The 25,261-nt window shown below is 39.6% G+C and overlaps 2 protein-coding genes across 3 annotated transcripts; one reads left to right on the top strand and one right to left on the bottom strand.

Annotated features, from left to right (window-relative positions):
• The first annotated feature begins 12,052 nt into the window (after window positions 1-12,052).
• On the top strand, window positions 12,053-14,155 carry LOC107782627 (uncharacterized). Of its 2 annotated transcripts, none has more exons than XM_075244732.1 (3): window positions 12,053-12,317; window positions 12,438-12,504; window positions 13,086-14,155. In XM_075244732.1, the coding sequence occupies exons 2-3, from the start codon at window positions 12,475-12,477 to the stop codon at window positions 13,899-13,901; spliced, it is 846 nt and encodes a 281-aa protein (XP_075100833.1). In that variant the 5' UTR covers window positions 12,053-12,317; window positions 12,438-12,474; the 3' UTR covers window positions 13,902-14,155. The 2 variants fall into 2 exon arrangements, with proteins under 2 accessions (XP_075100833.1, XP_075100832.1); XM_075244731.1 differs by having other exon boundaries at window positions 13,081-14,155.
• Window positions 14,156-16,840: 2,685 nt separating this feature from the next.
• Window positions 16,841-20,725, bottom strand: LOC107782626 (protein EDS1L). The gene is made up of 3 exons (XM_016603522.2): window positions 20,169-20,725; window positions 17,824-18,627; window positions 16,841-17,746 (listed from the first exon to the last, which is right to left on the bottom strand). The coding sequence occupies exons 1-3, from the start codon at window positions 20,490-20,492 to the stop codon at window positions 17,045-17,047; spliced, it is 1,830 nt and encodes a 609-aa protein (XP_016459008.1). The 5' UTR covers window positions 20,493-20,725; the 3' UTR covers window positions 16,841-17,044.
• Between the last annotated feature and the right edge of the window lie 4,536 nt (window positions 20,726-25,261).

The raw sequence follows: 25,261 nt of genomic DNA, 5'->3' as shown, positions 1-25,261 counted from the left end.
ACTTAGTAAAAAATGTAGTCTTATTTATTAAGTAATTTAACAATACATAATGCTAGTTGCTCACCTTTATCTTCTTGTATGATATAGAAAATATATTATTCTTATACGTAAACTGAATATACTTGTTTGTCCGTGAAACAATGCAGTTGAATTTATACATGATTTCTAGACAAGTGAACTAATTTGATCCTAAAATAATATAATAATCGAAGAAATATACGATACTTAGCCTTAGAATGTAGATGAGATAGCAGAGATGGTGATTCCGTGAATACGATTTCCGAACACAGCAATGATGAGATCAAAAAGTAAGAGAGTGAAATTGTATAAAGCTTTGTATAGAATATAGTATATGTTCTTGCTAGAAATTTCGTTTCCTTTACAATGGTAACTGAACTCACTATTTATAGCTATGCCAAGGGAAAAAGGTCCTAGGATCATGCCCTCCTTTAATGTCAATTATGAGGGTCATTGATGAAGATGTAACATTGAGCGTAAATGCCAAATTCTTTGTAACAGACCATCGCTCTTAATGCTGTAGAATATTCCTTAGTAAATACTACCGGAAGCAGAGCATTTAATACACTTTTATGAATATTATCCATTCCGGTGACAAGCGTAGTGGCTTCGTTCGGTCATCAGCCATTCCATCTTGGATTCCATGTGTTCTCCTTTTAGTCAGCCAAATGTCATATCATATTTTATCCTATACAGATAGTCCCCCTGCTTTCCAGTAACATAACTTTGTGTTACCGGGAAGTTGGTAGAAACCTCTTTTTGGCGGGAATTACTATAATTCCCTCTGAAGGTCTTTGACAGTTGATTAGATGCATATCTCTCCGCATTTAATGCCCCTAACACGCGTCATCCCATGATTCAACACAGCTTTTACCGATTATCGAGATAATCATGGCCATGAATTTAGCCGTCAAACTTTTACTTATACGCAACTTTCTTTTCCTTTGTGTTTCACAATTGCTTGAGCTTCTGATTTGCATCCTTGTTTTCCATCCTTTTTTCTAATTTTCTTCAACCACAAACTCTTTACCTTCTTCTTTTCCAATGGCTTCTTTCTCCAAACATGGTGGTTCTACAAAGAATAAGAACAAAACTGAGGATTCCGTTCCTCCAACAGTGGATTCCATCATTCCAAGAAGGCTTAGTACTTCGAAGGATTTTGAAAAGAAATTTCCTATTGCTAACCCTCGTACATGGGTTGTTAGTAGGTACCCTTCTTCCATTCGTCCTTCCAGTATTCCTGCTGTGAAGGAGAATTGCCGCTGCAATGAGTTGGAAATTATCACTTCTGATCTGTCGGAGCGAGTGACCCTTCCCAAGGAAGGTTTTACATACTTTTTCACGTATCCCTTTACTTTGGGTGCGTTTTCTTTGAGCGGACAACTTGATTCCATGATTTTGGAGTTTTGCCTTTGCTACCGGATATGTTTAGCATAGGTAAGTCCTTCAGTGTGGAGGATGATCGCCTGCCTCGGATGCTTGTGCCAAGAAACTAGGGAGGAGCTAACCTTAGCTCATGTGATGATTCTCTATTCCCCCAAAATCTTCCTCGGGGGAATGATAAACCTTTGCAAGTGTGGTCACCATGCTTTGTGGTCTAGCATGGACAATGACAACGACCGTGGGTGGATGGAACGGTTTGTTGCAGTTGCCACCAATGACATCATTCCGACAATAGCTTCATCCTTTCTGGTTGCTTGGAACCGCACTCGTAAGTTCTTTGTATAATATTCCTCGTACTAGATATTCTTCTATGGCCGTATCATCTCTTTACCCTTTGCATGTTTCAACAACTCGATAAATCCTATCGGTGGTGGAAGGTTTGAACCGGTGGGTTTAGAAAATTTTGGAGTCACAACGCCTAAAACTCGTTTGTGGAAAGAAATGGCCCTTAAATACGGGTGGAAGGCCAAAAATCAGGGTAACTCTAATTTACCCTTCTTCCACTTTGTATATGAAGAACTTGGTTGAACCCTTCTGACTTGTTCACGGAATTAGGTCTACCTGCGGGCTCCGTTATTGTCCCCGAGGAGGACATTCTGGTTGATCCTGCTGATGCAGCGAGGCTACTTCAGGAAACACTTACTTGAACAGGTATCTCCGGGCCTGTGTTGAGTGCAAATACTTCTTTACGGAGTCCCCGACCGAAGGATAAACAAACAAAGAGAAGACACTCCTCTACGACCGGGGGAAAGAATAAAAGGGCAAAAGATTGATGCCCCTGAATCATCTCCGGTGGCGATGATGATTGGTACTCCCTCTGGGTCGGTCATAGACACCGTGGTGATTGATGATGATGAATAAGTTATTGATGAGGGAGCTTATTTACATAGAAGGCGACAATCCTCATCATCTCAACAGGATGCTTGACCTGTTGAGATAGTTACATCAACTGAAGACGATGTCTCGACACTTTGGGGAGAATCTGATTTGGTAGAATATGCCATCTCCCCTTTTTGGGCCCCAATTGTTGCAACCGGTGCTGCGGGGATGAGTGACGGGTCCTTTCCGTCTTTGGTTAGTGAGCATCGAACAACTAGAGCTGCATTTGATGCAGCTGCTTCTCACTCTTCAACCCCATCAGCTTCAGCTCCATCTTCACTAACACCAGCAACTGCTACATCTTTTCCATCTTCATCTACTCTTCCACCAGCGGTTGCTGCACCATCTCCATTGGCCGCACCTGGCCATGAAGAAGGTGTTCCTCTTCCACAGTCCCTCGTTCATGAGAAGAGGCAAAATTATGCCGCCCCTTCTGAAGATCTACAAAGGAGGAGGAACATTACTCTTTCGGTCTTTACTGGGTGTAATCTGCTATCACGACCGGTGGAGCTTGCTAATTACCTGAAGCCTTTGTCTTCAGAAAAAAATTGGAAAAGATTCAGACACTCTCAGGCGAGTGTTTGTTGAACAATGCTATGCATAACTCCATGGCAGTACGTTCCTTCCTTCCTCTGTTATTTCTTCTACTTTTGAACGAATGTATTCTAAGTTTTACCTCTTTTTATTTTATAGGCCAACTTTCTTGCCTCTGAGGGTCTTCAAAATTTGATTCATGAGAAGGAAGAACTTACTTCTAAACGGGATCAACTTTTGGCAGAACGGGACCAGACTGTTCTCCGCCTCTCGGAACTGGAAACTAGGGCTACTGAGGCCGCTGTTTCTGAGGCTCGTTTGCAGCAAAGCGAGCAAGAAGTTGTAACCCTTAGCCAAGAAATTGGGCCCTAAGGGTTAATTTTGACGAGGCCAAGGCCAAATGGGCAGAAGTCCAGAATGCCGTTCTTGTTACAGGGAAGAGCTTGGAGGAGGCCAAGGCCAAGGGTTAACTTGGAGGTGGCCTTGAACTCTAAAAGTGAAGAGCTTGCTGCTGTGGAGGTGAAACATGCCCATCTAGAAGAGAAGTATAGGAAAACTATTAAGCATAATAGGCTCTTAAGTTCAACTGTCCGCGAGCTCGACGTCAGTCTTAAATATGCTAGATCTGCCCAGGAAAACCTTCGCCGAGGTTACTCAACTCAAAGAAGAACTTAAGCGCCGAACGGCTTCCCTCATTGTTGAAAAAAATTATTCCATGTATAGCATGAGGAGAAAAACCTTGGAAGAGACCAAAGCTGGTATCATTGATGTTGATGCCAAAATTGCTAAGGCCCGAGAGCTTGAGTTGGCTGCAAAAAATGGACTCCCAGCGCAGTCTAATGCTCCATGTTCTTTTGATTCCGGTTCTGAATTTTCGAAAACTGAAGGGGGATCGGAAGGCGATGAGGCCGAAGACCAAACTGGGGAAAGCGTTGAGCCATCGGCGGAACTACCTACTCTTCCCGGCAATGCGGATACTTCTCTTCCTCCTGGTCCCAGAGGCGCTGTAGATTAGATTTTCCTTCTTTTCTCATTTTGTACTTGTAACATTTTGGATTGTTCTTGTGAATAAAGACATACTTTTTGTCCAACTATCGTTTGAGTCTTCCTTTCGTTTGAATATCTATGCAAGCTTTTAACTTTTGCATTTGCTCAAGCATTTCGCGCATGTTGTTCAATTCGCACTATATTATGTGTAGTCTCAGATGCTTTTTCTTCGAAGCATTTTGGTTCCGAGTATTATCCCTTTTACGTGAGGGGTTTTATGAATATTTTTGCAAGTTTGATTTTTGCATCCTTTTCATATGCAGCTTCCGGTGTATTTTTCCCCGATGGCATTTTGGATTCTGGCATTGATTATTTTGGAATCAACCCTTTAACGTGAGGGTTTTAATAAGAGAGGATCCTCTTATGTTTACGGTGCTCTTGAAGAGGACATCTCATGTTCATTACGGCACTAACATTTGAAGTACTTGTTTAACTTTCAAATGACAAAATCAGCTCATCGCTCAGACAAGAAACAAGATAAAAGCAAAATGATTTCATTTTATTCCTTCTATTTTCAGAAATTACATAAGCATTTTGCTATGCAGAAAATAAATTGCCATTACTTGTGGCTAATCTTGTATAACTTGTTTCTACGGGGCTGGCTGTGCAGTCCCCGGTCCCGATGATGCATATTTTTTCGAATTTTATTCTCGGTTGATGTGTCAGTCATTGTTGCCGTATCCTCATATCATTCCACCTAGTGTTTGAATGCGAAGAATGCGAATTGGAACACTGGAAGTCTTGTATCTTCGAAGGTCCCACCAATGAATTGCAGGTAATCCTTCACTCGGTAACATATCTTGTTTCCCCTTAGGAATCCATGCTATGGAGCGAAAGAATACCTAACAGTCCTCTGGAGGTTTGTGCACGTGAATGGTGGGGTAACCTCTATTCGGTAGCAAACTTAACTTCCCGTTGGGAATTTTCTATAGAACCAAAGATTACCTAATCGTCCCCGAGTGAAAACTTGTTCGTTTGCCTTGCTATCAAAGGTCTTATTGATGCTGTCTTCGTAGTATGCTTTCTGTCGCTACCTCTTTAAAAACCTTGCCAAAAAAACCCAATTGGGACAAAAACTGAACGAAGGGAAAAAGAGTACAACACATACTTTCTATTTGAGCGTCGTTCATCAGCAATAATATCTTTTGAGGTGTGCCACATTTCAGTTGCTAGGCAATTTGTCCCCATTCTGGTTCTCCAACTCATATGAACCTTTCCCAGTGATAGCTAAAATCCAGTAGGGACCTTCCCACGTTGGACCTAGCTTTCCCGCGTTGAGCTCCAGTATATTTTGTGTTACTTTCCTTAGAAGCAAGTCTCCTACTTTGAAAAAATGGAAGTTGGCTCTTTGATTGTAATGTCGCTCCATCCTCTGCTTTTGAGCTGCACTCTCACATGTGCCAAGTCCCTGCGTCCCTCGAGCAGCTTCAAGTTGATTAGCATTGCTTCGTTGTTCGATTCTTCATTCGCCTGAGAATATCTCAAAGGGGGTTCACCCACTTCAACCGGGATCAGGGCTTCAGCACCGTACACGAGGGAAAAAGGAGTTTCTCCTGTACTTGATTTGGCCGTTGTTCGGTAGGCCCATAGAACTCCGGGCAACTCTTCGGCCATTTGCCTTTTGGTGCTTCCAACCTTTTCTTAAGGTTTTGAATGATCACTTTGTTTGTCGACTCCGCTTGACTGTTTGCACTCGGAGGATAAGGCGAAGATGTAATTCTCTTTATTTTCAAGTCTTCGAGGAACTTTGTAACTTTTGCACCGATAAACTGAGGCCTAGTGTCGCATGCTATCTCTTTTGGTATCCCGAACCTACAAATTATATTTTCCCATAGGAATTCGACCACTTCGCATTCTCCGGTCTTCTGATAAGAACCTGCTTCCACCCATTTAGAAAAATAATCAGTTAAAATTAAAAAAAACCTTACCTTTCCAGGAGCCGGTGGCAGCGGTCCGATGATATCCATCCCCCATTTCATGAACGACAATGGGGATAGAACCGAGTGTAAGTGTTCAACTGGTTGATGTACTAGTGATGCGTAGCGTTGGCACTTATCATATTTTTGTACGGAATCTTTTACTTCTTTTTCTATGCGAGGCCAATAATATCCCGCCCATACCAATTTCAGCACTAAAGACTCTGCGCCTGAGCGATTGTCGCATATCCCTTCGTGGATTTCTCTCATGAAATAATCAGTTTCTGATGCTCCTAAATACCGGGCCAGCGGGCCTTGGAAAATTTTTCTATACAATTGACCTTTCCTGAAGCTATAACGCGCAACTTTGGTGCGTAACGCCCGTGATGCTTTGGGGTCATCGGGCAACTTTTCATGCTTGAGATAGTTGATTATTTCGTTTCTCCAGTCCCAGACAAGACTAGCCGAATTCACCTCATAGTAACTATCCACATCAAGGACTAAGCTCATCAATTATACCACCGTTCCGGACTCCGATCCCTTTATTTCCGTCGATGAGCCTAAGTTTGCTAATGCATCCGCTTATGCATTATCCTCTCTCGGGATATGAGTGATTGACCACTCACGGAATTTTACCAAAAGAGCTTGGACCTTTACCACTTATTGTTGCATATGTTCTTCTTTGGTATCAAAGATCCCGTAAACCTGATTTACCACCAGCTATGAGTCACATTTGATTTCGATAACCTCAGAATAAAGTCCCCGGGCCAATTTGAGCCCTTCAAACAAAGCTTTATACTCTGGTTCATTATTAGTTAAAGGGATTGTACTGATGGCTTGCCTTAAGGTTTCCCCCGAATGCGTGATTAAAACTATTCCGAGCCCGGACCCTTTTACGTTCGAGGCTCTGTTCGTAAATAAAGTTCAAACCCCTGATGTCGATTCCGACATCATTACTGCTTCCTTGGTTTCCAGAGGCAGCAGTCCCGGACTAAAATCGGCCACGAAGTCAGCCAAGACTTGTGACTTAATTGCAGTCCTTGATTTATATTCTATATCGAATTCACTCATTTTGACAGCCCATTTGGCCAATTTTCCCGAGTGCTCGGGTTTATGAAGGATGTTCCACAAAGGGAAAGTACTCACCATAGCTATCAAGTGGCATTGAAAATAGGGCCTCATCTTATGAGCGGCGACTACGAGAGCTAAGGCCAATTTTTCCAAATGTGGGTAGCGAGTTTCTACTCTCGTTAAAATTTTGCTAACATAATAAATAGGAAATTGCATACCTTCATTCTCCCGAACTAAAACCGCACTTACCATAACTTCTGAAACTACGAGGTAGACTAGCAATGTTTCGCCTTCTTTTGGTTTCGAGAGCAATGGAGGGTTTGATAAGTACTTCTTCGTGTCCTTCTAAGCCTGCTGGCAATCCGGCGTCCATTCAAAATTGTTCTTCATTTTGAGAAATGTAAAAAAGCGATGACATTTTTCCGACGATAATTGATCTGGGATATCATCTATGGCCTTGATTTTGTCGGGGTTTACCTCAATTCCCCTTTGTGAGACCAGAAACCCCGGGAACTTACCGGAGATGACCCTGAACGCGCACTTTTCGGGGTTAAGTTTTATGTTATGCTTCCTCATAATATCGAATATTTCTTGCAAATGCTTAAGGTGGTCACCTGCATTCAAAGACTTAATGAGCATATCGTCTATATAAAATTCCATGATTTTTCCTATTTGCTTTTCAAACATCTTATTTACGAGCCATTGATAAGTGGCTCCGACGTTTTTCAAACCGAAAGGCATCACATTGTAACAATACGTACCAAAATTTGTTATAAATGAAGTCTTTTCCTGATCTTCTAGGTACATCATAATTTGGTTGTACCCGGAATAAGCATCAAGAAAACTCATCAGTTCGTGCCCGATCGTGGCATCAAATATTTGATCGATATTTGGCAGTGGAAATGAATATTTCGGGCACGCCTTATTAAGATCTTTATAATCAACACATATATGAAATTTATTGTTCTTCTTAGGAACTACTACTACATTGGCTAGCCAGTTTGGATATCTTACCTCTCTTACCGAACCGATTTTAAGCAAGCGGGTTACCTCTTCTTTGACGAATTTATTCCTGGCCTCGATAATAGGGCGCTTCTTCTGTCGTACTAGTGGTACGTTGGGATCCAAACTCATCTTGTGCACATCTATTTTCGTCAGTATACCTGTCATATCCTTGTGCGACCATGCGAAACTATCAACATTAACTTTAAGAAATTCAATAAAACTAGACCTGAGCTCGGGGTGCAGTCCTGTCCCCAAGTGAAGTTTTCTTTCTAAAAATTCTTCAAACAATGCCACTTGCTCTAGTTCCTCTATCGTGGATTTCATTGCGTCCGTCTCTTCTATAACTTGGAAATATCTCGGCACCTGATATTGTTCTGACGACTCTGCCCCTGGAATAACCTCTTCTGACTCGGAAGTAGGCACTGGTTCCTGTAATTGCTATGCCATGCGCTCCTTCCCTTTGCTGCTGGAAACTGAGATTGCATTCATCTCCCTTGTTGCCAGTTGGTCACCTCTTATCTGTTTGATTCCTTCGGGCGTTGGAAACTTCAGCAACTAGTGATACGTCGAAGGTACAACTTTCATCTTGTGTAGCCATGGCCTTCCCAAGATGATGTTGTATCCCATATCACTATCTACTACTTTGAAGAGAGTTGTTTTCATTACTCATTCAGCATTCATGAGCAGCAAGATCTCTCCCCGGGTCGTCACGCTCGCAAGGTTAAATCCAGCGAGGAGTTTTGTTGCTGGAATAATGCTTTCGGTGAGTTTAGCTAGTTCCAATACTCTCCATTTTATGATATTAGCCGAACTTCCTGGATCAACTAGATCACACTTTTATTTTGAAATCTAACACATTTAAAGAGATTACTAGTACGTTGTTAAGTGGTAACAACAATCCGTCTGCGTCCTTTTCCGTGAAAGTGATATCATCCTCCTGGAGTCTTTTGCTGTGAGTTATCGATACTTTAGTCTTCTTTGCCGCCGAAAAGGTGACCCCATTAATTTTGTTCCCCCCAAAGATCATGTTGATTGTCTGGCGTGGGGCTTCTTCTCCTGCTTTCGAAGATTCCGCATTGTCTCTGTTGCGACCGTAATTGTTCTTAGCTTGATCATTCAAGAATTCTCGGAGATGGCCATTCTTCAATAGCGTTGCTACCTCCTCCCGAAGATGTCGGCAGTCCCTTGTCCGGTGACCGTTCATCCTGTGGTATTCGCACCATAAATTAGGATCCCCCTGTCTCGAATCGAACCTCATAGATCTCGGGAATCGTGCTTCTTTAATGTTCCTCATAGCTGACACTAGTTCCACTATACTGACGTTGAGGTTATATTCTGACAACCTGGGATAAGAAAGGTCTCGAGGCCCCGACGTTTGCTTATCTTGAAATGATCTATTGTTTCGACCATGATCAGTTCCTCCGTCAACAATGAACGTATTTGCTCTTCGAAAATTTCTTCCACGGCCTTCGGTACGCTCGTAGGAAAACACCGACCCCTCGAAGTCTGCCTATCTGTGTCATAGTCATCCTTTGATTTTTCTCTGTTCTTCTCCCGTCCTTTAGCTGATGATATAAAACTGACTTGATCATCTTCGATCCTTATCTTTGACTTATATCAGTTGTGAACATCTACCGAGGTTGTTGCTTGAAACTCAAGCAGGATCTCCTTCAGCTTCCGGGAAGCGTCTGAACTTCTCGGATTCAATCCTTTGCTGAATGCTTGAGATGCCCATTCATCCGGGACGGCCGGGAGCAACATTCTTTCTTTCTGGAATCGGGTAACAAATTCTCATAATAATTCAGATTCTCCTTGTGCGATTCTGAATATGTCGGCCTTTCGAGCTTGCACCTTTCCGGCCCTGGCGTGAGCTGTAATGAAAGAATCCGCGAGCATCTTAAAAGAATCTATGGAATGCTCGGGTAGTAATGAATACCACGTTAGGGCTTCCCTCGTGAGAGTTTTGCCGAATTTCTTTAGCAACACAGATTTAATTTCGCGAGGAGCTAGATCATTTCCTTTCACCGCCGTTGTGTAGGTGGTAATATGTTCCTGTGGGTCTGAAGTTCCATCATACTTTGGAACTTCAGGCATTTTGAAACGCTTCGGGATTAGTTTTGGTGCCGCACTTAGCTTGTACGGTAATTGAACATACTTCTTCGAGTTCGGGCCTTTCAATACTAGTGGTGCACCCGAGATTTAGTCCATGCGCGCATTTACTTCCCTCATAAACCGTAAAAGCTCATCTTTGAATGAATCGTTCTTGTTGTTAAGACCTGATCTGCTCCCCCAGCCCCATCGGAGCCAACTTCACCCCTGGGAGTGTTGTTGTCGACTCTCTGTGTTGTTTGGTTTGCGGGAACAACAGGAGGAATTGGATCGTGCCTGTTTGCATTATTTGAAGCACCTGATAGCGCCTGCTTCAGTTCCGTCATAACCTGATCCTGCCGCGTGAGATGGTCTAGGATGATTGCATGTTGCTCTTGTAGGATTCTCACAGCATCCGCTACTTGCTCATTGTCAGCATCATCGGGAGTTGCCTCCCGAACCCGTCGAGGGTATCACCTGTCATGCATCGGTGTGACGTCATTCCCCTCATTACAGTTGTCACTAATCCAATCCTCGAAATGAGGCTGATCTCCTCGAATTTTAGGGTTGCGTGAATCGTTAATAGTGTTATCTGCCATTTTTGCGATTTTTTCTAAGACAAAATAGTCAAAACATGTTAGTAAAAAAGGTAAGGATCAACTTAATTGCACGGCTGTCTAGGCCCCCCGCTGGGTGCCAAACTGTTTGTCCGTAAAACGGTACGGTTGAATTTATACGTGGTTTCTAAACAAGTGAACTAATTTGATCCTGAAATAATTTAATAATCGAAGAAATACACGATACTTAGCCTTAGAATGTATATGAGATAGCAGAGATGGTGATTTCGTGATTACGGTTTCCGAACACAGCAATGATGAGATCAAAAAGCAAGAGAGTGAAATGGTATAAAGTTTTTTATAAAATATAATATATGTAAACTGTTTGCCCGTAAAACGGTACAGTTGAGTTCATACATGGTTTCTAGACAAGTGAACTAATTTGATCATGAAATAATATAATAATCGAAGAAATATACGATACTTAGCCTTAGAATGTAGATGAGATAGCATAGATGGTGATTCCGTAAATACGGTTTTCGAACACAATCATGATGAGATAAAAAAGCATGGGAGTAAAATTGTATAAAGTTTTATATAGAATATAGTACATGTTCTTGCCAGATATTTCGTGTCCTTTACAATGGTAACTGAGCTCACTATTTATAGCTATGCTAAGGGAAAAAGGTCCTAAGATCATGCCATCCTTTAATGCCAATTATGAGAGTCATTGATGAAGATGTGACGTTGAGCGTAAATGCCAAATTCTTTGTAACGGACCGTTGCTCTTAATGCTGTAGGATATTCCTTAGTAAATGCTATCGGGCGCAGAGTATTTAATACACTTTTATGAACGTTATCCGTTCTGGTGACAAGCGCAGTGGCTATGTTCGGTCTTCAGCCATTCCATCTTGGATTTCACGTGTCCTCTTTTTAGTCAGCTACGTGTCATATTATATTTTACCCTATACAATACTGTTGAAAGAAACAAAAAGATGCACACCTTTTATTCTAGAAAAGATCATCAAAGTTCGAAAAGTAAACACAATCTCAACTTTGAGATTCTAGTTTGAATATTAATTTCCGATTTAAAAATAATACATATTTAACATTATATTCAATTAGCATAAATCAAAATCTTATTTAGTAAAAAATATTATAAGAAGTTTTAAAAAGTTATAGTATAGACAAAAATTTAAGTGACCAAATAATGGGGACAATAGAGTAATATCATATTTGTACGGGAAAAAGTAACATCCAATAATTACTAATCTATTTAATGTCCCTTTATCTAGTCCTTTTTATTTATTTTTATCCAACTAAAATTTAAATTGAAAAATTGAGTTTCAATTAAGAAACTCACCCCCTCATTTCCACTTATTTATGAAGTCATCTCCTGAGAAAACGCATAGATTTGGGTAAAAATCAAGGGCAATTCCGGTACTTGCTTATTATATATATATAGAGAGAGAGACATACTCGCCCTTTGTTATTAATTTTAGATTTTAGATTAGAGTCCGAAAAATAAAAAGAGGCGAGCATTGCATTAAGCAAATTTCCGTTATCTTCTATCTCTATACCAATCGACCTATCCTTCCTTCTCTCTAATTCTTTGTGATATTCCTCTGATCAATTTAGGGTTTTTGCCAAATTTAATTACCGAGTCGACTCAGAAACCATAATGGGTTCCGATTCCGTCGCCAATGCTTCAATCCCTATGCTTTCCTCTAACCCCAAAGATTTCGCCAAGAAAAAAAGGGTAACAATTTGTTTAATTTGTTCTTTTTTCTCTCTTTCAAATTTTTGTTTCCTTTTACATTTTATACAATAAAATTTAAGCTTTTTTCTTTCCAATGTGATTGAGTTATATTTTGTTCAGGCGAATCGGTCGGCTAAGTTGAAGCAGTGCAAGCTTGATGCTCGACGTGAACAGTGGCTTTTACAAGGTTGCTTAAAGTTTCTCCCTTTCTTATGTATCTTTCATGCATTAGTAATCTGCCTTTTTTATATATATATATATATATATATATATATATATATATATATATATATATATATATATATATATATATATATATATATATATATATATATATATATATATATATATATATATATATATATATATATATATATATATATATATATACTCAGATCAAATGTAACGTTGGGTACAGAGGTATTTCACATCCATTAAAGTTGACATCTTTGAATACGTCTGTGCTTTTGGTGAATATTTGATCAATACTCTCTCCTTTTTAGTCTGTCACAAAAAGATGATACATTTATATATTTGAAACTATTTAGCTTTAGACTTCCATGGTTACCCTTAATGAGATAATTTGTAGCCACACAATTGTCTATGACTTATTTTAGACCTCATGTTTCAAGCCTTTCTTTCTTTCATTTTTAAACTCCATGATTAGTCAAACATGGTCATATAAATTGGGATGGAGGGAGTATTAATTATGTTGTTTTCCTATTTGTATGTGCCTTAATTCTTGGTGATTGGGCTTGTGTAGTGAAGAATAAAGGCTCCAATGAGGAATTGAATGGTGGGGGAGGGGCTCCTGGCCAGGGGATGCACGTTGCTAATGAGAGGGGCCGATTGATGGAGAAGTTAGTGATAAAGCCCAGAGGAGAAGAAGAAGAAGAAGAAGAGAATGGAGGTTGCACAAACAACTACAGTGATTTTGACTCGCTTTCTAATAGCCCCACCAGCGACACTAGTAGCTTGTTGGAAAGGAATGATTCCGGGACCAATTTCACAGGTGGCAGCAGCAGTAGTAGCACTGGCGGGTGTTGTTCTGAGAGTATGAGTGAGGAAGATAATGAAGGGGACGATGGCTGCTTGGATGATTGGGAAGCTGTTGCTGATGCTTTAGCTGCCACTGATAAGAAGCAGCAGCAGCTTAGCTCTAGCTTGGATTCAGCTCCAGAGAGGGATGAGAATGTGGTGCATATGAGTTCTCCAAAAGATCCTGATCGGCATGAATCGGGGCTGGATATGTCAAAGCAGAAGCCCAGGGAACCTAGATCTCCGGTCAGCTTTCGAGCGTGGAGGCCTGATGATGCATTCCGTCCACAAAGTCTTCCGAATTTATCGAAACAGTATACTTTCCCTATGAATTTGGGGCGGCATTACCGGGGAGGCTCTGTATGGGGATGTAAAAGTTTATCAATACCCACATCATGTCCTATATGCTGTGAGGATTTGGATCTTACAGACACAAGCTTTCTTCCTTGTCCTTGCGGGTTTAGGCTTTGTCTCTTTTGTCACAAGAGGATTCTTGAGGAGGATGGGCGGTGTCCAGGTTGCAGGAAGCAGTATAAACATGCTTGAGGGAGAGACAACCTAAGATGCAGGCAGTCTGACATTTCGACCGACTTGTTCTTGTAGCATGATATCAAGGTCGTAGGAACATTCTGTTTTCTGTGAATGTGTATGTGTCGTCCTCTTTCTCCGTGTGGCTTGACTTTGTTAGACTCAGATTTTTCTTAGCATTAGATGTTGATATAGGACCGAGATTCTGAAAGCACGGGGGAACTGTTATGGTTCTCTTATAATTTTGCTAATTGTAATATGGTGCTTGTGCGGATGTAGAATACTCGTTTTGTGAATAGATAAGCTGGATTAAAGTTAGGTAGATTGAATTTGATGATACAAAGCTCATTGCGCACTTTGTCACCTTCTATCAGATTACCATGAATAAAAAAGTGCAAACAATTGGACATCAAACTTTGCATGAATATCTTCTCTTTTTAAATATTTTTGCTGCTCTTCATCTTGACTGCTTGTGATGAATCTGAGTAAATGAGCAACCTATATTTGTTAACTGGTCTGTTGCTTTCACTTATCTCTTTAATTCAATTTGGGATTGAACCACAAAATGCATCCCCACCACATTATGGGCTTGTAGTGCAGCAGCTAAGTATTGATAAAGTTTTTTCCACAAGCTATGTATTAATGCTCTACCTTAAGGTAATAAGGAAGTGAATTTTGGTGATAGATATTTAGATTCTCATGTGACTTGCTAAAATTCTTGTGCTTTTTTGGAGTCACCTTAAAGTGGGGTTTTTTTGAAGTGAAGTAGTCTTGTTGAGTTTACATTGATCATCTGTATATTTGACGTTCTTATTTTTGTCATCGCTGTTGCATTCCCTGACAGTTCTATATTCAAAGTGCGCATTACTTGTGTGCTTGCTGGACATTTGGATTATAGTGCCGTTGGATTCAGATTGTGCATTCAATAGTTTTTTAAACCTGTTAAATGGGATCATTCTTTGGGTGGTGGGGGCTGTCATTTAGAAGTATGTTGAAAAATGTCCTATACCTTGCTTTGCTTCCCTTCCCCTCTCTCAAGCTGGTAAAGGTTGGTATCAAGTTCTTCAATATGGTTAGTTTTGTTGAAAGCTGACATTTTTACATGTAATGCTTCTATTCAAGATCTCAAACTTTTCTTAGCTTTATTTCTACCGTCTGCTTACTGGATGTTAACGGAATTATGCTAGTGTGCCAATTGTTTTTAAAGAAGTTGCATTAATTATGTGGTGTTGCTCCTTTTTCCCTTGTACAAGTCGATTGGTTTTCCATGGAGAAGAAGACTTTGTGCTATGGTTGATCATCTCCTTGCTGTTCTTGAAGTACTTCTATTCTTTTAGAGGCTCTTGTTTGTTCCAGGGGTAAACAAATGAGATCTTTGCATGTTTCCCATGTCATAAAAGTTTGGTTCTGTGTGATTTACACATTATTGTGATGTTCACGAGTTCCATTAGGTTATGTTTTTCAAATTTGTGTATGGAATTGGCTGTCAGTGAATCTCAAGTACAACATAGATAGAGGAAAAAGAATCTCATACATGCAGAAGGTCACTGAGACCTTCCTTCCAAGCAATTATTATGCACAAAGTTTAATATTTCTCAAAATTTTAGTAGTTTTTACATAGATATATTGAAAATGCTGGTTTTGGTTGAACTTGTTTGCTTCTTTCCCCTCATGATGGGATGGCTGTGGAATCCTTTTTTGCTAGAAGGATTATGTAATGGGAACAATCATATGGCTTCTAACAACGAGTGGCTTTAATATTTTGACATCTAGACCTTGGCCTTCTGCCGGTATTATGTTCATATTTCTTCCTATTAAATGTTGTATAATCCAAGTTTTGTTCGTGGTTAATTTAAGGAAAAACGTGAGCATGTAGTATCCCACCTTGAATACTTGAATGTTGGTATACTTGCTACTATTCTAGCATACAAGTAGAGCCATGTAGTATCCCACCTTGAATACTTGAATGTTGGTATACTTGCTACTATTCTAGCATACAAGTAGAGCCGTCAATATGGGCTTAGTCTGTTTGGGCAGCCCAGCTCAGCCCGTGATTTAATAGGGTATGTTATAATTTTTGAAACCCATTTAAAAACGAGACTTTTAAGCCCGTCCCGAGAAAGCTCGTTGCCCTTGAGGCTTGAATGAGGTTGGGCTGGGCCGGCCCGTGGGCCTAGTAAAAATATTTACTTAAAATATAAAAAGTATATCGCACTGTAGCATCATAATCATCATTTAACATTGATGGGCGTGTTCTTACCAAGTACAGAAGTTGCATCCATCATGAAAATGTCCAAACACTCAAATTAGCTTCACGTCTTTTCCCAAACTCAAATTGGTAACTTTTATTTTTATGTGAATTTTAATATTATTTGTTTTTAAAATTTAATTATTCTTAATATTTAACTAATTAATATTGCATATGAATTGTAGATGCAAATGAAAGTGAAGATGTCAATGCAACTTTGTCACGAGCAGATTCAAATGTGTTTGATGAAGATAATGTGTTGGATATCCTATAAGTATCGTGGACGTTTTCTTTAATAGTTTGTTTTGAGTTTTGACTTTTAGTGAATGAAATATAGTCTGTCTTTTACTTTTTTTAGTGTTTATTTTAATATATTGAAACAATATAAAAAGTTATTAAGTTTTGCGAAATTTTTTCAATAAGATATTTTTTAACTTTTAAATATTTATCTTTTTTTAAGGTTAGTACTTAAAGAAAAAATATAGAATTATATTTTAAAAAATAATGGGCCGGCCCGTGGGGCTCAGACCCACATAGGGCTGGGTGGGCTGACCATTATAAGATCTATCAAAATGGTGGGCTAGCCCAGCCCAGCCCGCCAATTGTTAAAGCCCATGTGGGCTTGGCTGGGTTAACCCGGCCCTGCCCATAGTGACAGCTCTACATACAAGTAAAGCAGTTCCTAGGAACATTGAGACATTATCAGTTATCTGCGCTAAGATACCATACAGTTGCTCTTATTGAAGTAATGTGGAGTTTCCAGTCTATCCAGACATTTTCACTTATACACCATCTGGCTTCTCTTATTAGGACTTTGGACTACGGTGGAATCTTCGAGATGCCAGCAAGCTGGCTTGGACACCATCACTATCAAACATTAGGGCGCTGGCATAATATGGAGCTGTAAAAGACGCTAAGAATTTATTTGCCCAGATATCCAAGATGTCAGTCTGTGCTGAGTAGGGAGTGTTTTCCACCATTTGGTAAAGGTAGACTCAGGGAAGAATACATCATTGCCCAGAAGGCCACTCTGGAACCAACCCCGTGCGTTTGTTTCTAAACTCAAAATCCTGTTTTGCACTTCCATAAATGGCTTGTTTCTTAGTTCCTCCACTTCTGCCCAAAAACAAGACTCGGAGCGTTCACCTGTTTGCACCCTCTCAGCATGCTCCAGCCATCGTTGTGTGAACCTGTAACGCTTCGGCCTAGCCCTGATCATGTAAGGTCCTGTATCTTCATTCTTCAAGTGCCTGTAATAGTTTGCAATATCCAAGGGCTCAACTTGCCCGCGGAACTGTGTCCCTAGTTGTATCCATTCCTTTCGTCCCTCAAAACTATCTGGGAGCTCATACCTTTTCAACATTTCAATGATTTCGTCCCATATTCCTGCTAGCTCGAGCCTTTTCACATTAGCATTGAAGTCATCTATGGTTTCTTGAAGCTTGAACGCATCATAATACCCGACTTTCTGAATATCACACTTGGTCTGGTACTCCTGTATCTTGCTTAATAGTTCCTTGGTGCTTTTCTTTTTACCATCAATCTTTTCCTCGTTCTTCCTTTTCTGCTTCTCCCATTCTCCTGCTGCACGAAGACACAACCTTGCTCTTGTACTCTGTAACGTGAAAAAAACCCGTTAGTTTGAGCTAAATGTGAAAATCAGCACAAAGAGCAAACACATTTATCACTTACCAGGCCTAAGTCATTCAGGGCTGAATTCATAGTTACCACTTCATCACTAGCTAATGCAATGGCAATTGAAGACAAGGGAATATCAGTAAGATTCTTGAGATGAACCACATCTTGCATCTCTAAGCTCTCCTGCATTTCGTTTCTATATAACAAATGTTCGTTTAAGCTTCTGGCAACAACTACTTCACCTTCTGTTTCGGAACTCATTTGAGCACAATAGAATAGTAACTGCAGAACAGCATCTGGATTCTCAATGACCACCAGTTTCCCATTTCCAGTGCAGAAGATGTAAGTTCCAAAAGGCCTATAAGGGCTGAGTTGAACAATGTTAGAAACAGCTTCTAACAACAAGTTTGTACATCCCTTCAGATTACATGCAACATAGCTTGCAACAGAGGATGCACTCCTCATTACAGTCATAAAGAAATTTTTCGATGCATCACTCGATCTTACATTTGCCTCGTGCTGATAATACGGGGATTTTGGATTGATGAAGGCAAAGATTGCTTGAAGCCATTCTTGAAACGATGAAAGGGGAGCAAGCATCATCCGAGGAACGATATCATACTTCATGACAAAATGTATGAAGTAACGAGCCCAGTTTTCACGCCTGAGGGCATGAGACCATATTCTGTCACCAACAAGAGGGGATCCAAATGTTATACAGTATGGATAAACTAGGTTGTCATTTGGTCTTTTGCGACAATGTTCCAGACACCATAGGGCTGCCAAAATAGCAATAGGGCCACCTGACGAGTGCCCTGCAAACACTATCTGTTTTCCATCTGACATCGCCTTCTCCACCTAAAACGAACAGTTCCCATGAATCAACATTCAGTTTCCAAATTAAAGATGAAGCTATGAAGGTTAATCTTTGTTAACCTAGTCTAAAGAGGAATCATCTTGAAGGATAACTAAGAGCTACTAAAGAGGAATTAAGCTGATCAAACTAAAGTTGGCTAGATCAGCATTAAACTGTTAGGAGTGGAATGTCTAATGCTCTTGACGCTGAGATAACCCTCTCAGGCTCCCATTGCAGAAATTGACAAAGCTGGTCCCATGAGCAAATGCATAATGGATTAAACTTTTAAGGTTCTTATGCTGAATTCATTGTTCTTCTGAAATTATAATGATTATTGAAATATTAGCGGTTTTTCACATATATATGTTCAGTGTCAAAAATATTGAGTTCGGTGTTGTCAAAGGCACGCTTAATCCCTGAAGCGAGGCTCAAAACATGTTGAGCACTTCGCCTCGCTTTGTGAGCGCTTCAGTGTCGCATCAAGGCTTTAAGACATACTTTTCCTTGCCAATGAGTGTGATCCTGAAAAGGCGACACTAAACAATTGATATTTCACTTTATCATATTCTTTTTCCAATTTCTTTGTCCGTATATTTATTATTTATGCTTATAATTATTGGTCTTGCACTACATATACTTATTTTTACTTTTTCTCCAGTTGCGTCTTTTTATATAAAAGCCCACATTTTATTTGCGCTTTGCGCTTAAAGCCCCAATGGACCTTAGAGCTTTTTTGCGCTTTTCGCGTTTGATAACACTGATTGAGTTTAGTTGAACCCACTGCATAAAGATTGCATCGCCGAGGCATAAAACTAATATTCACATCAGGTCTAGCTAGAACGTATATTTAAAAGAAGAGGAATTAAAAATATAATTCTTTACTCAAAGATTGTTCGGAATATGATTTTTTGTTTTACAGGAATACGCTCGGCCTATGTGCTCGGACTCTCCAAAAGTGTTGCCGCACCCGTGTTGGGTCCTCCAAAAATGCACTAAATTTGGAGGATCCGACACGCAACCAACATCATTTTTGAAGAGTTCGAGTAACATAGCACTTAGCTGTGAAAACCGTTGCCTAAAAAGAAGGGAGACAATATTCAATCTCCTCTATGTGCTAGTATAATCAATTGAACGTGTCCATTTCCAGTGCTATCATATATACACTTGAGGTTCTTCCTTTCCCCTTCTGGAACAGTCCCTCCCTTCACAACCCCAACCCCATAATAAAAATTGAATCTTTTTTCGCAGTGTAAAATAACTAATTAACCTATATACACTGGCAGTGCAAAATATTTTAGCAGTGTCTATGTATTCTAAATTGTTAATGACATGTTATTTACTTTACTGTCTAAATAACTTGCCGAATTAGGCTTACTCTATACGCAGTTGAGTGTGTTTCAAGTCACCTTAATTTGATATTATCAACTACGGAAGTTAAACACTTATTAATCATCTGTTTTATCTAACAGCATCTAAGGAGAAAACGAAAAACAAACTACCACCCAAAAGAGGAAAAAAGGAACAAGATTGTCAAACCCAGTACCTCATTTTTAAGAGAAGATTTGTTTAATATGTCTTCAAATCTGCTGGAAAATGCTTCATTCACCATAGCTACCTCATCTGTGCCAACACTTTTCAAAGATGGAAACAAAGCAATTTTAATCTTTGTCTCTCCAAAAGAAGTGCTACTGTACCAACCATCAACAGACCAAGTTCCAGCAAAAGCAAAAAAAATATCCATCGACCCACTTTTTTTCTTGTAAATATAAGGCTTCCCAGAAGACAAACTGTGAGCTTCCATTGCTAACTTACAAGCTTTCTTGATCAGCTCATCTTTGACTTCTCTGCCCTCTTCAATTCTCACCATTTTTGCTACTTAGCAGCTCAAAGATGGGAAATTTAATTTTCCGTTTGGTGATCAAGAATCTTGAAGAAAGATTGATGATTGTGGTGAAATGAAGCTAAGGAAAAATGGGGTTTTAAGCTTTTGATGAATGAAATGTCGAGGCAACGACGCATTGACTTTGGAGTTTGGAGTCTTTGCTTTGCTTGACTCTTGGTGTGGAAGTTCTATTGGAACAGAAACAGCGCCAATCCAGGAAATTTCCTACTTACTATCTTTATTTTTTAGGTCCGTTTCGAGAAAATATAATTTTTTTTTATGTAGTCTGTTTCAACAAAATATAATCTTCTTTATTTAGTAAAATTTTAATTTAATATATTCATGTGCTCCTAATAACACTCTCTAATATGATAACATAATATATTTAAAATCTTAAAAATATTTTTTGTACATTTTACATATTTTTACATTAAAAATACAAAATTCAAATATTTTTCTTTTACCTTCTTAAATTTTGTGGCAGTTAAAGACACGCTAAGAATGAAATGAGGGAGTATATTACTGCTACTCCCCCGTCCCAATTACTTTTCTTTTGGTCAATCCCAAAAGTAATACATTTTTATATTTAATAATAATTTAATTTTAAAATACTCATTTTATTTGTAACTATATTATTTTTAGCCATACAAATATCTATGACTTATTTTAGATCACAAATTTAAATTTTTTTTTATCTTTTTTAAATTTGTGACCCATTAAATGCGGTCACATAAATTAGGATAGAAGAATTATTATATTCTACTCTATTATTGCAAAGTGGGTTCCCACCGAAGGACAATTTGGTTCTGCTCCCTTCTTTACGCTCCATGAGCAGAACCACAGATTTACCCCGTTTGGCTATAGATATTACCAAGATTTTTTCAAAACTGTTTTGGCAAAATATATTTGTTTGTAGATTTTATCCATGTCCCGAAACTAGCTTTAAACCTATTTTTGGCCCAAAATATAACTGTTGAATTTTTTAATAATTTCAAAAATTATTCCAAACTTTTATATTTTATCCCACCATCTATTATGACCAAACTAATCCACCAACTAATTACTATAATTTTCTTTTGGACTGATGGATCTTGTGTATTATTGCAATTTGATGAATTATAGTAGCTAATAGTTGTGTTATTAGCAGTTGATATTAAAATATCTTCATTATAAAAATAATAATTTTGTGCCAAACTTATCTATGTTCAGGACTATGGTTTGTGATAATGATAATGAGTGGCATCGACGAAAGTTCTGCATATACATGATTAGCAAATTTGTTTGTTTGATATTATTGGGTATTTTTGATAATTTTTACAACTTATGGGTATAAGTCACATTTCATATTTTTCAAAAGAAAAAGTGAAATAGGTTTTAAAAATTTATGTCAAAATAAATTTTCATCTTCAAACCAGATTTCACCAAAATAAAAAAATTTTAAAATAAATTTGGCAATAGGCTAAACACTAACTTAGTGGTTTCAGACATACATATGCCCAATGTAAAGTCGAATAAGCACTTTTAGATAAAGAAAAGCCTCTTATGTTTTTTTTTTTTTTGTTTAGGAAAATTTACGAAATAAAGGATTGGAAAGGTAGAAAATTAGACATTGTTTTGGAACATTTTTATGGAAAAATACAAATTTGTCAAGTTTACCCGTAAAATGGTACAATTGAATTTATACGTAGTTTATAGACAAGTGAATCGATTTGATCCAAAATCAATAGATGAATTAGATAAAAAATGTAAGACTTAGCCTTGAAATTGAAATAACCGATATATATCTTTGTCCCCGGCGCAGAGCTACCGGAGACATTAAGAACAATTTTAATAAGCAAGAAAGTAAAACGTTATTGAGCTTTTGATAGAGTATAGTAAATGCTTATCAGAAAATTCGTATCCTTACAATGATAATAGAGCTCACTATTTATAACTACGCCTAGGGAACAAGGTCCTAAAATCAAGCCCTTCTTAAATGACAATTATGAGGGACATTGAAGAATGTGTAACGGTGGGCAACGAATTTCATATTCTCTGTAACGGATCATGCACTTAATGCTATAGAATAGTCTTCATTGAATGCTGCCGTAAATATTTATTTTGTCTTTATGAGTATCATCTTCTCCAATAACAAACGAGATCATTGCCTTCGGGTTCGACTGTGTTCTGTCTTCGGCTCTACGTGTCGCCTTCTCATGCTATCATTAAATATGAACATATTTTACCCCCTACAGATAGTCCCCCTGCTTTTCGGTGGCATAACTTTATGTCACCGGGAAGTTGGTAGAGATACCTTTCTTGGCGGAAAATTCTCTGATCCCCTCTGAAAAGTTCTCTGACGGTTGATTAGACGCACGTCTCTCCGCATTTAATGCCCCGAACACGCGTCATTCCACGATTCATCATCACTTTTGCCGATTATCGAGGTAATTATGGTCACGATTTTAGCTGCCTATTCCTTTACTTATACGTATCAAAACTTCTTCATTTACACTTCATAATTCTTCAACCTTTCTCAAACTCTCTTTACTCATAGCGTACTTTGTCTTCAACCTTTCTTTAACCATCTTCCTGAGAGAAAAATTTCCTTATATTCTGATAAAAAATGGCCTCTTCTTTCAGAAACCCTAGTTCCTCAAAAAACAAAGGTAAAGCTGATGAAGCTGCTCCTCCTATGGTGAGCATCATCATCCCAAAGAGTCTTATCACCACTAAGGACTTCGAAGAGGAGTATCCTTCCGCTCACCCTCGTACGTGGGCCGTCAGCATATAACCTTCTTCCATCTGTCCTTCCAGTATTCTTGCTATGAAGGGAGACTTCTATTGCCAAGATTTAGATATTGTCGCCCCTAATCTGGCGGAGCGGATAACCCTACCCAAGAAGGGTTTTACATATTTTTATACGTACCCCTTCACTTTGGGGTCGTTCTCTTTGATTGGAGAGCTTGACTTCGTCATTGTGGAGTTCTGCATCCGCTACCAGGTATGCATGACACAAGTAAGTCCTTCTGTGTGGAGAACAATCGCTTATATTCGGCGTTTGTGCTAGGAGATGGGAGAAGAGATCTAACCCTGGCTAGGTTAATGAATCTTTATTCCTCCAAGATTTTTCGCGGGGGAATGATAAACTTCAGCAAACGTGGCCACCATGCCCTACTGGCCAACATGGATGATGACAATGATCGTGGATGGATGGAACAATTCGCTGCAGTTTCCACCAGGGACACCATTCCGGCCACGACTTTATCCTTTCCGGAGTTGTGGAATCGTGCTCGTAAGTTTATCGTTTGTCTCTTCTTCTAGTTAAAGATCATCCCTTACAATTACTGATTCCTTTTCTTTTACTTGTTTCAGCAACTCGGTGGGTTCCACCGCAGGTTGAAGACTTGGACCAGTGGGTCTAAAAGATTTTGGAAGTTACAATGCCAGAGACCCGTACGTGGAAGGAATTAGCTATCAAATACGGGTGGAAGGCCAAAAGTCATGGTAAGTTAAACTCATCTCAATTTTCCCTTTCGTATAAGAAAGTTGTTTAACCCTTTTTCCTTTGTTGAATCTAGGTCTACCCCAGGGCTCAGCCGTCGTCCCCGAGGATGACATTTTGGCTGGTCCTACTGATGCGACGAGGCTGCTGCATGAGGCATTTAATCGAGCAAGTATCTCCGGGTCTGCTTTTGGGGCAAGTGCTTCTTCTCGGAGTCCCCAGCCGGAGAACAAGCAACCAAAAAGAAGAGACATTCATTCACGGCCGGGAGAAAAAATAAAAAGGCAAAGAACGTTGTGCCTGAGCCATCCACGGATGTTTTGGAGATGAGAGTCATGCCCGAGCTAGTCCTAGAAATCATGGTGATCGATGACGGAGAAGCCAGTGATGATGTGGCTTCACTACATAGAAGACAATGACCTTTATCAGCTAAACAACATGCACAATCTGTTGAGTTAGCTACACCAACCAAGGACGATGCCTCGACACTATCGCGGGAGTTTGATATGGTGGAATTTGCCAACTCATGCTTCCGAGTCCCAGCTGGTGCGTCCGGTACTATAAGGCTGAACAGCGGCCCCCTTCTGTCTTCGGTTGACGAGAAGCCAACAACCAGCACTGCACTTGCAGCAACTGCTTCTCACCCTACAATACCATCTGCTTCATCCCCCTCTTCTCCAATTCTGCCATTTCCACCAGCAACTGCTACATCATCTCCGCCGACCGCAACTGCCCGAGAGAAGGATGTCTCTCTCTCCCAGTCCCTAGTTCGTGAGAACCCGAGGAAAAATTATGTTGCCCCTTCAGAAGATCCTCAAAGGAAGAGGAGCATTACTCTCTCGGTCTCTACCGGATGCAATCTATTGTCCGGTCTGGTGGAACTTGCTAACTATCTGAAGCCCTTGGCTTCAGAGAAAGATTGGAAAAGAATACAAACCCTCTCGGGAGAGTGTTTGTTAAACAATGCCATGCATAACGCAACGAAAGTATATTCTTCGTTTCCTCTATTTTTTCTTTTATCTTTGACATAGTAGGATTTTGAACTCATATTTTTCATTTTCCAGGCCAACTTCCTTGCTTTCGAGGGCCTTTGAAGGCTGATTCGTGATAAGGAGGTACTTACTTCTTAGCGGGATCAACTTTTGGTTGAGCAAGATCAGACTGTTGCTCGCCTCTCAGAACTGGAAGCACATACTATTGTGACCGTGGAATTGGAGGCTCGATTGTAGAAACACGAGCAAGAAGTAGTGACCCTTAGCCAAGAGGTTGT

The sequence above is a fragment of the Nicotiana tabacum genome, chromosome 22, assembly GCF_000715075.1.
Source record: "Nicotiana tabacum cultivar K326 chromosome 22, ASM71507v2, whole genome shotgun sequence".
NCBI lineage: Eukaryota > Viridiplantae > Streptophyta > Magnoliopsida > Solanales > Solanaceae > Nicotiana > Nicotiana tabacum.
Note: the sequence above shows the minus strand (reverse complement) of the source record. Positions and strands in the feature narration are given on the sequence as shown.

What these genes read in the sequence shown, in the direction of transcription:
- LOC107782627 (XM_075244731.1), top strand. Translation starts at nt 12,240, where the DNA reads ATGGGTTCCGATTCCGTCGCCAATGCTTCAATCCCTATGCTTTCCTCT. An exon ending in ATTTCGCCAAGAAAAAAAGG is followed by an intron (nt 12,318 to 12,437) that starts GTAACAATTTGT and finishes TATTTTGTTCAG; the next exon opens with GCGAATCGGTCGGCTAAGTT. An exon ending in TGAACAGTGGCTTTTACAAG is followed by an intron (nt 12,505 to 13,080) that starts GTTGCTTAAAGT and finishes GGGCTTGTGTAG; the next exon opens with TGAAGAATAAAGGCTCCAAT.
- LOC107782626 (XM_016603522.2), bottom strand. Translation starts at nt 20,492, where the DNA reads ATGGTGAGAATTGAAGAGGGCAGAGAAGTCAAAGATGAGCTGATCAAG. An exon ending in AATCTTCTCTTAAAAATGAG is followed by an intron (nt 18,628 to 20,168) that starts GTACTGGGTTTG and finishes TGTTCGTTTTAG; the next exon opens with GTGGAGAAGGCGATGTCAGA. An exon ending in CCCTGAATGACTTAGGCCTG is followed by an intron (nt 17,747 to 17,823) that starts GTAAGTGATAAA and finishes TTCACGTTACAG; the next exon opens with AGTACAAGAGCAAGGTTGTG.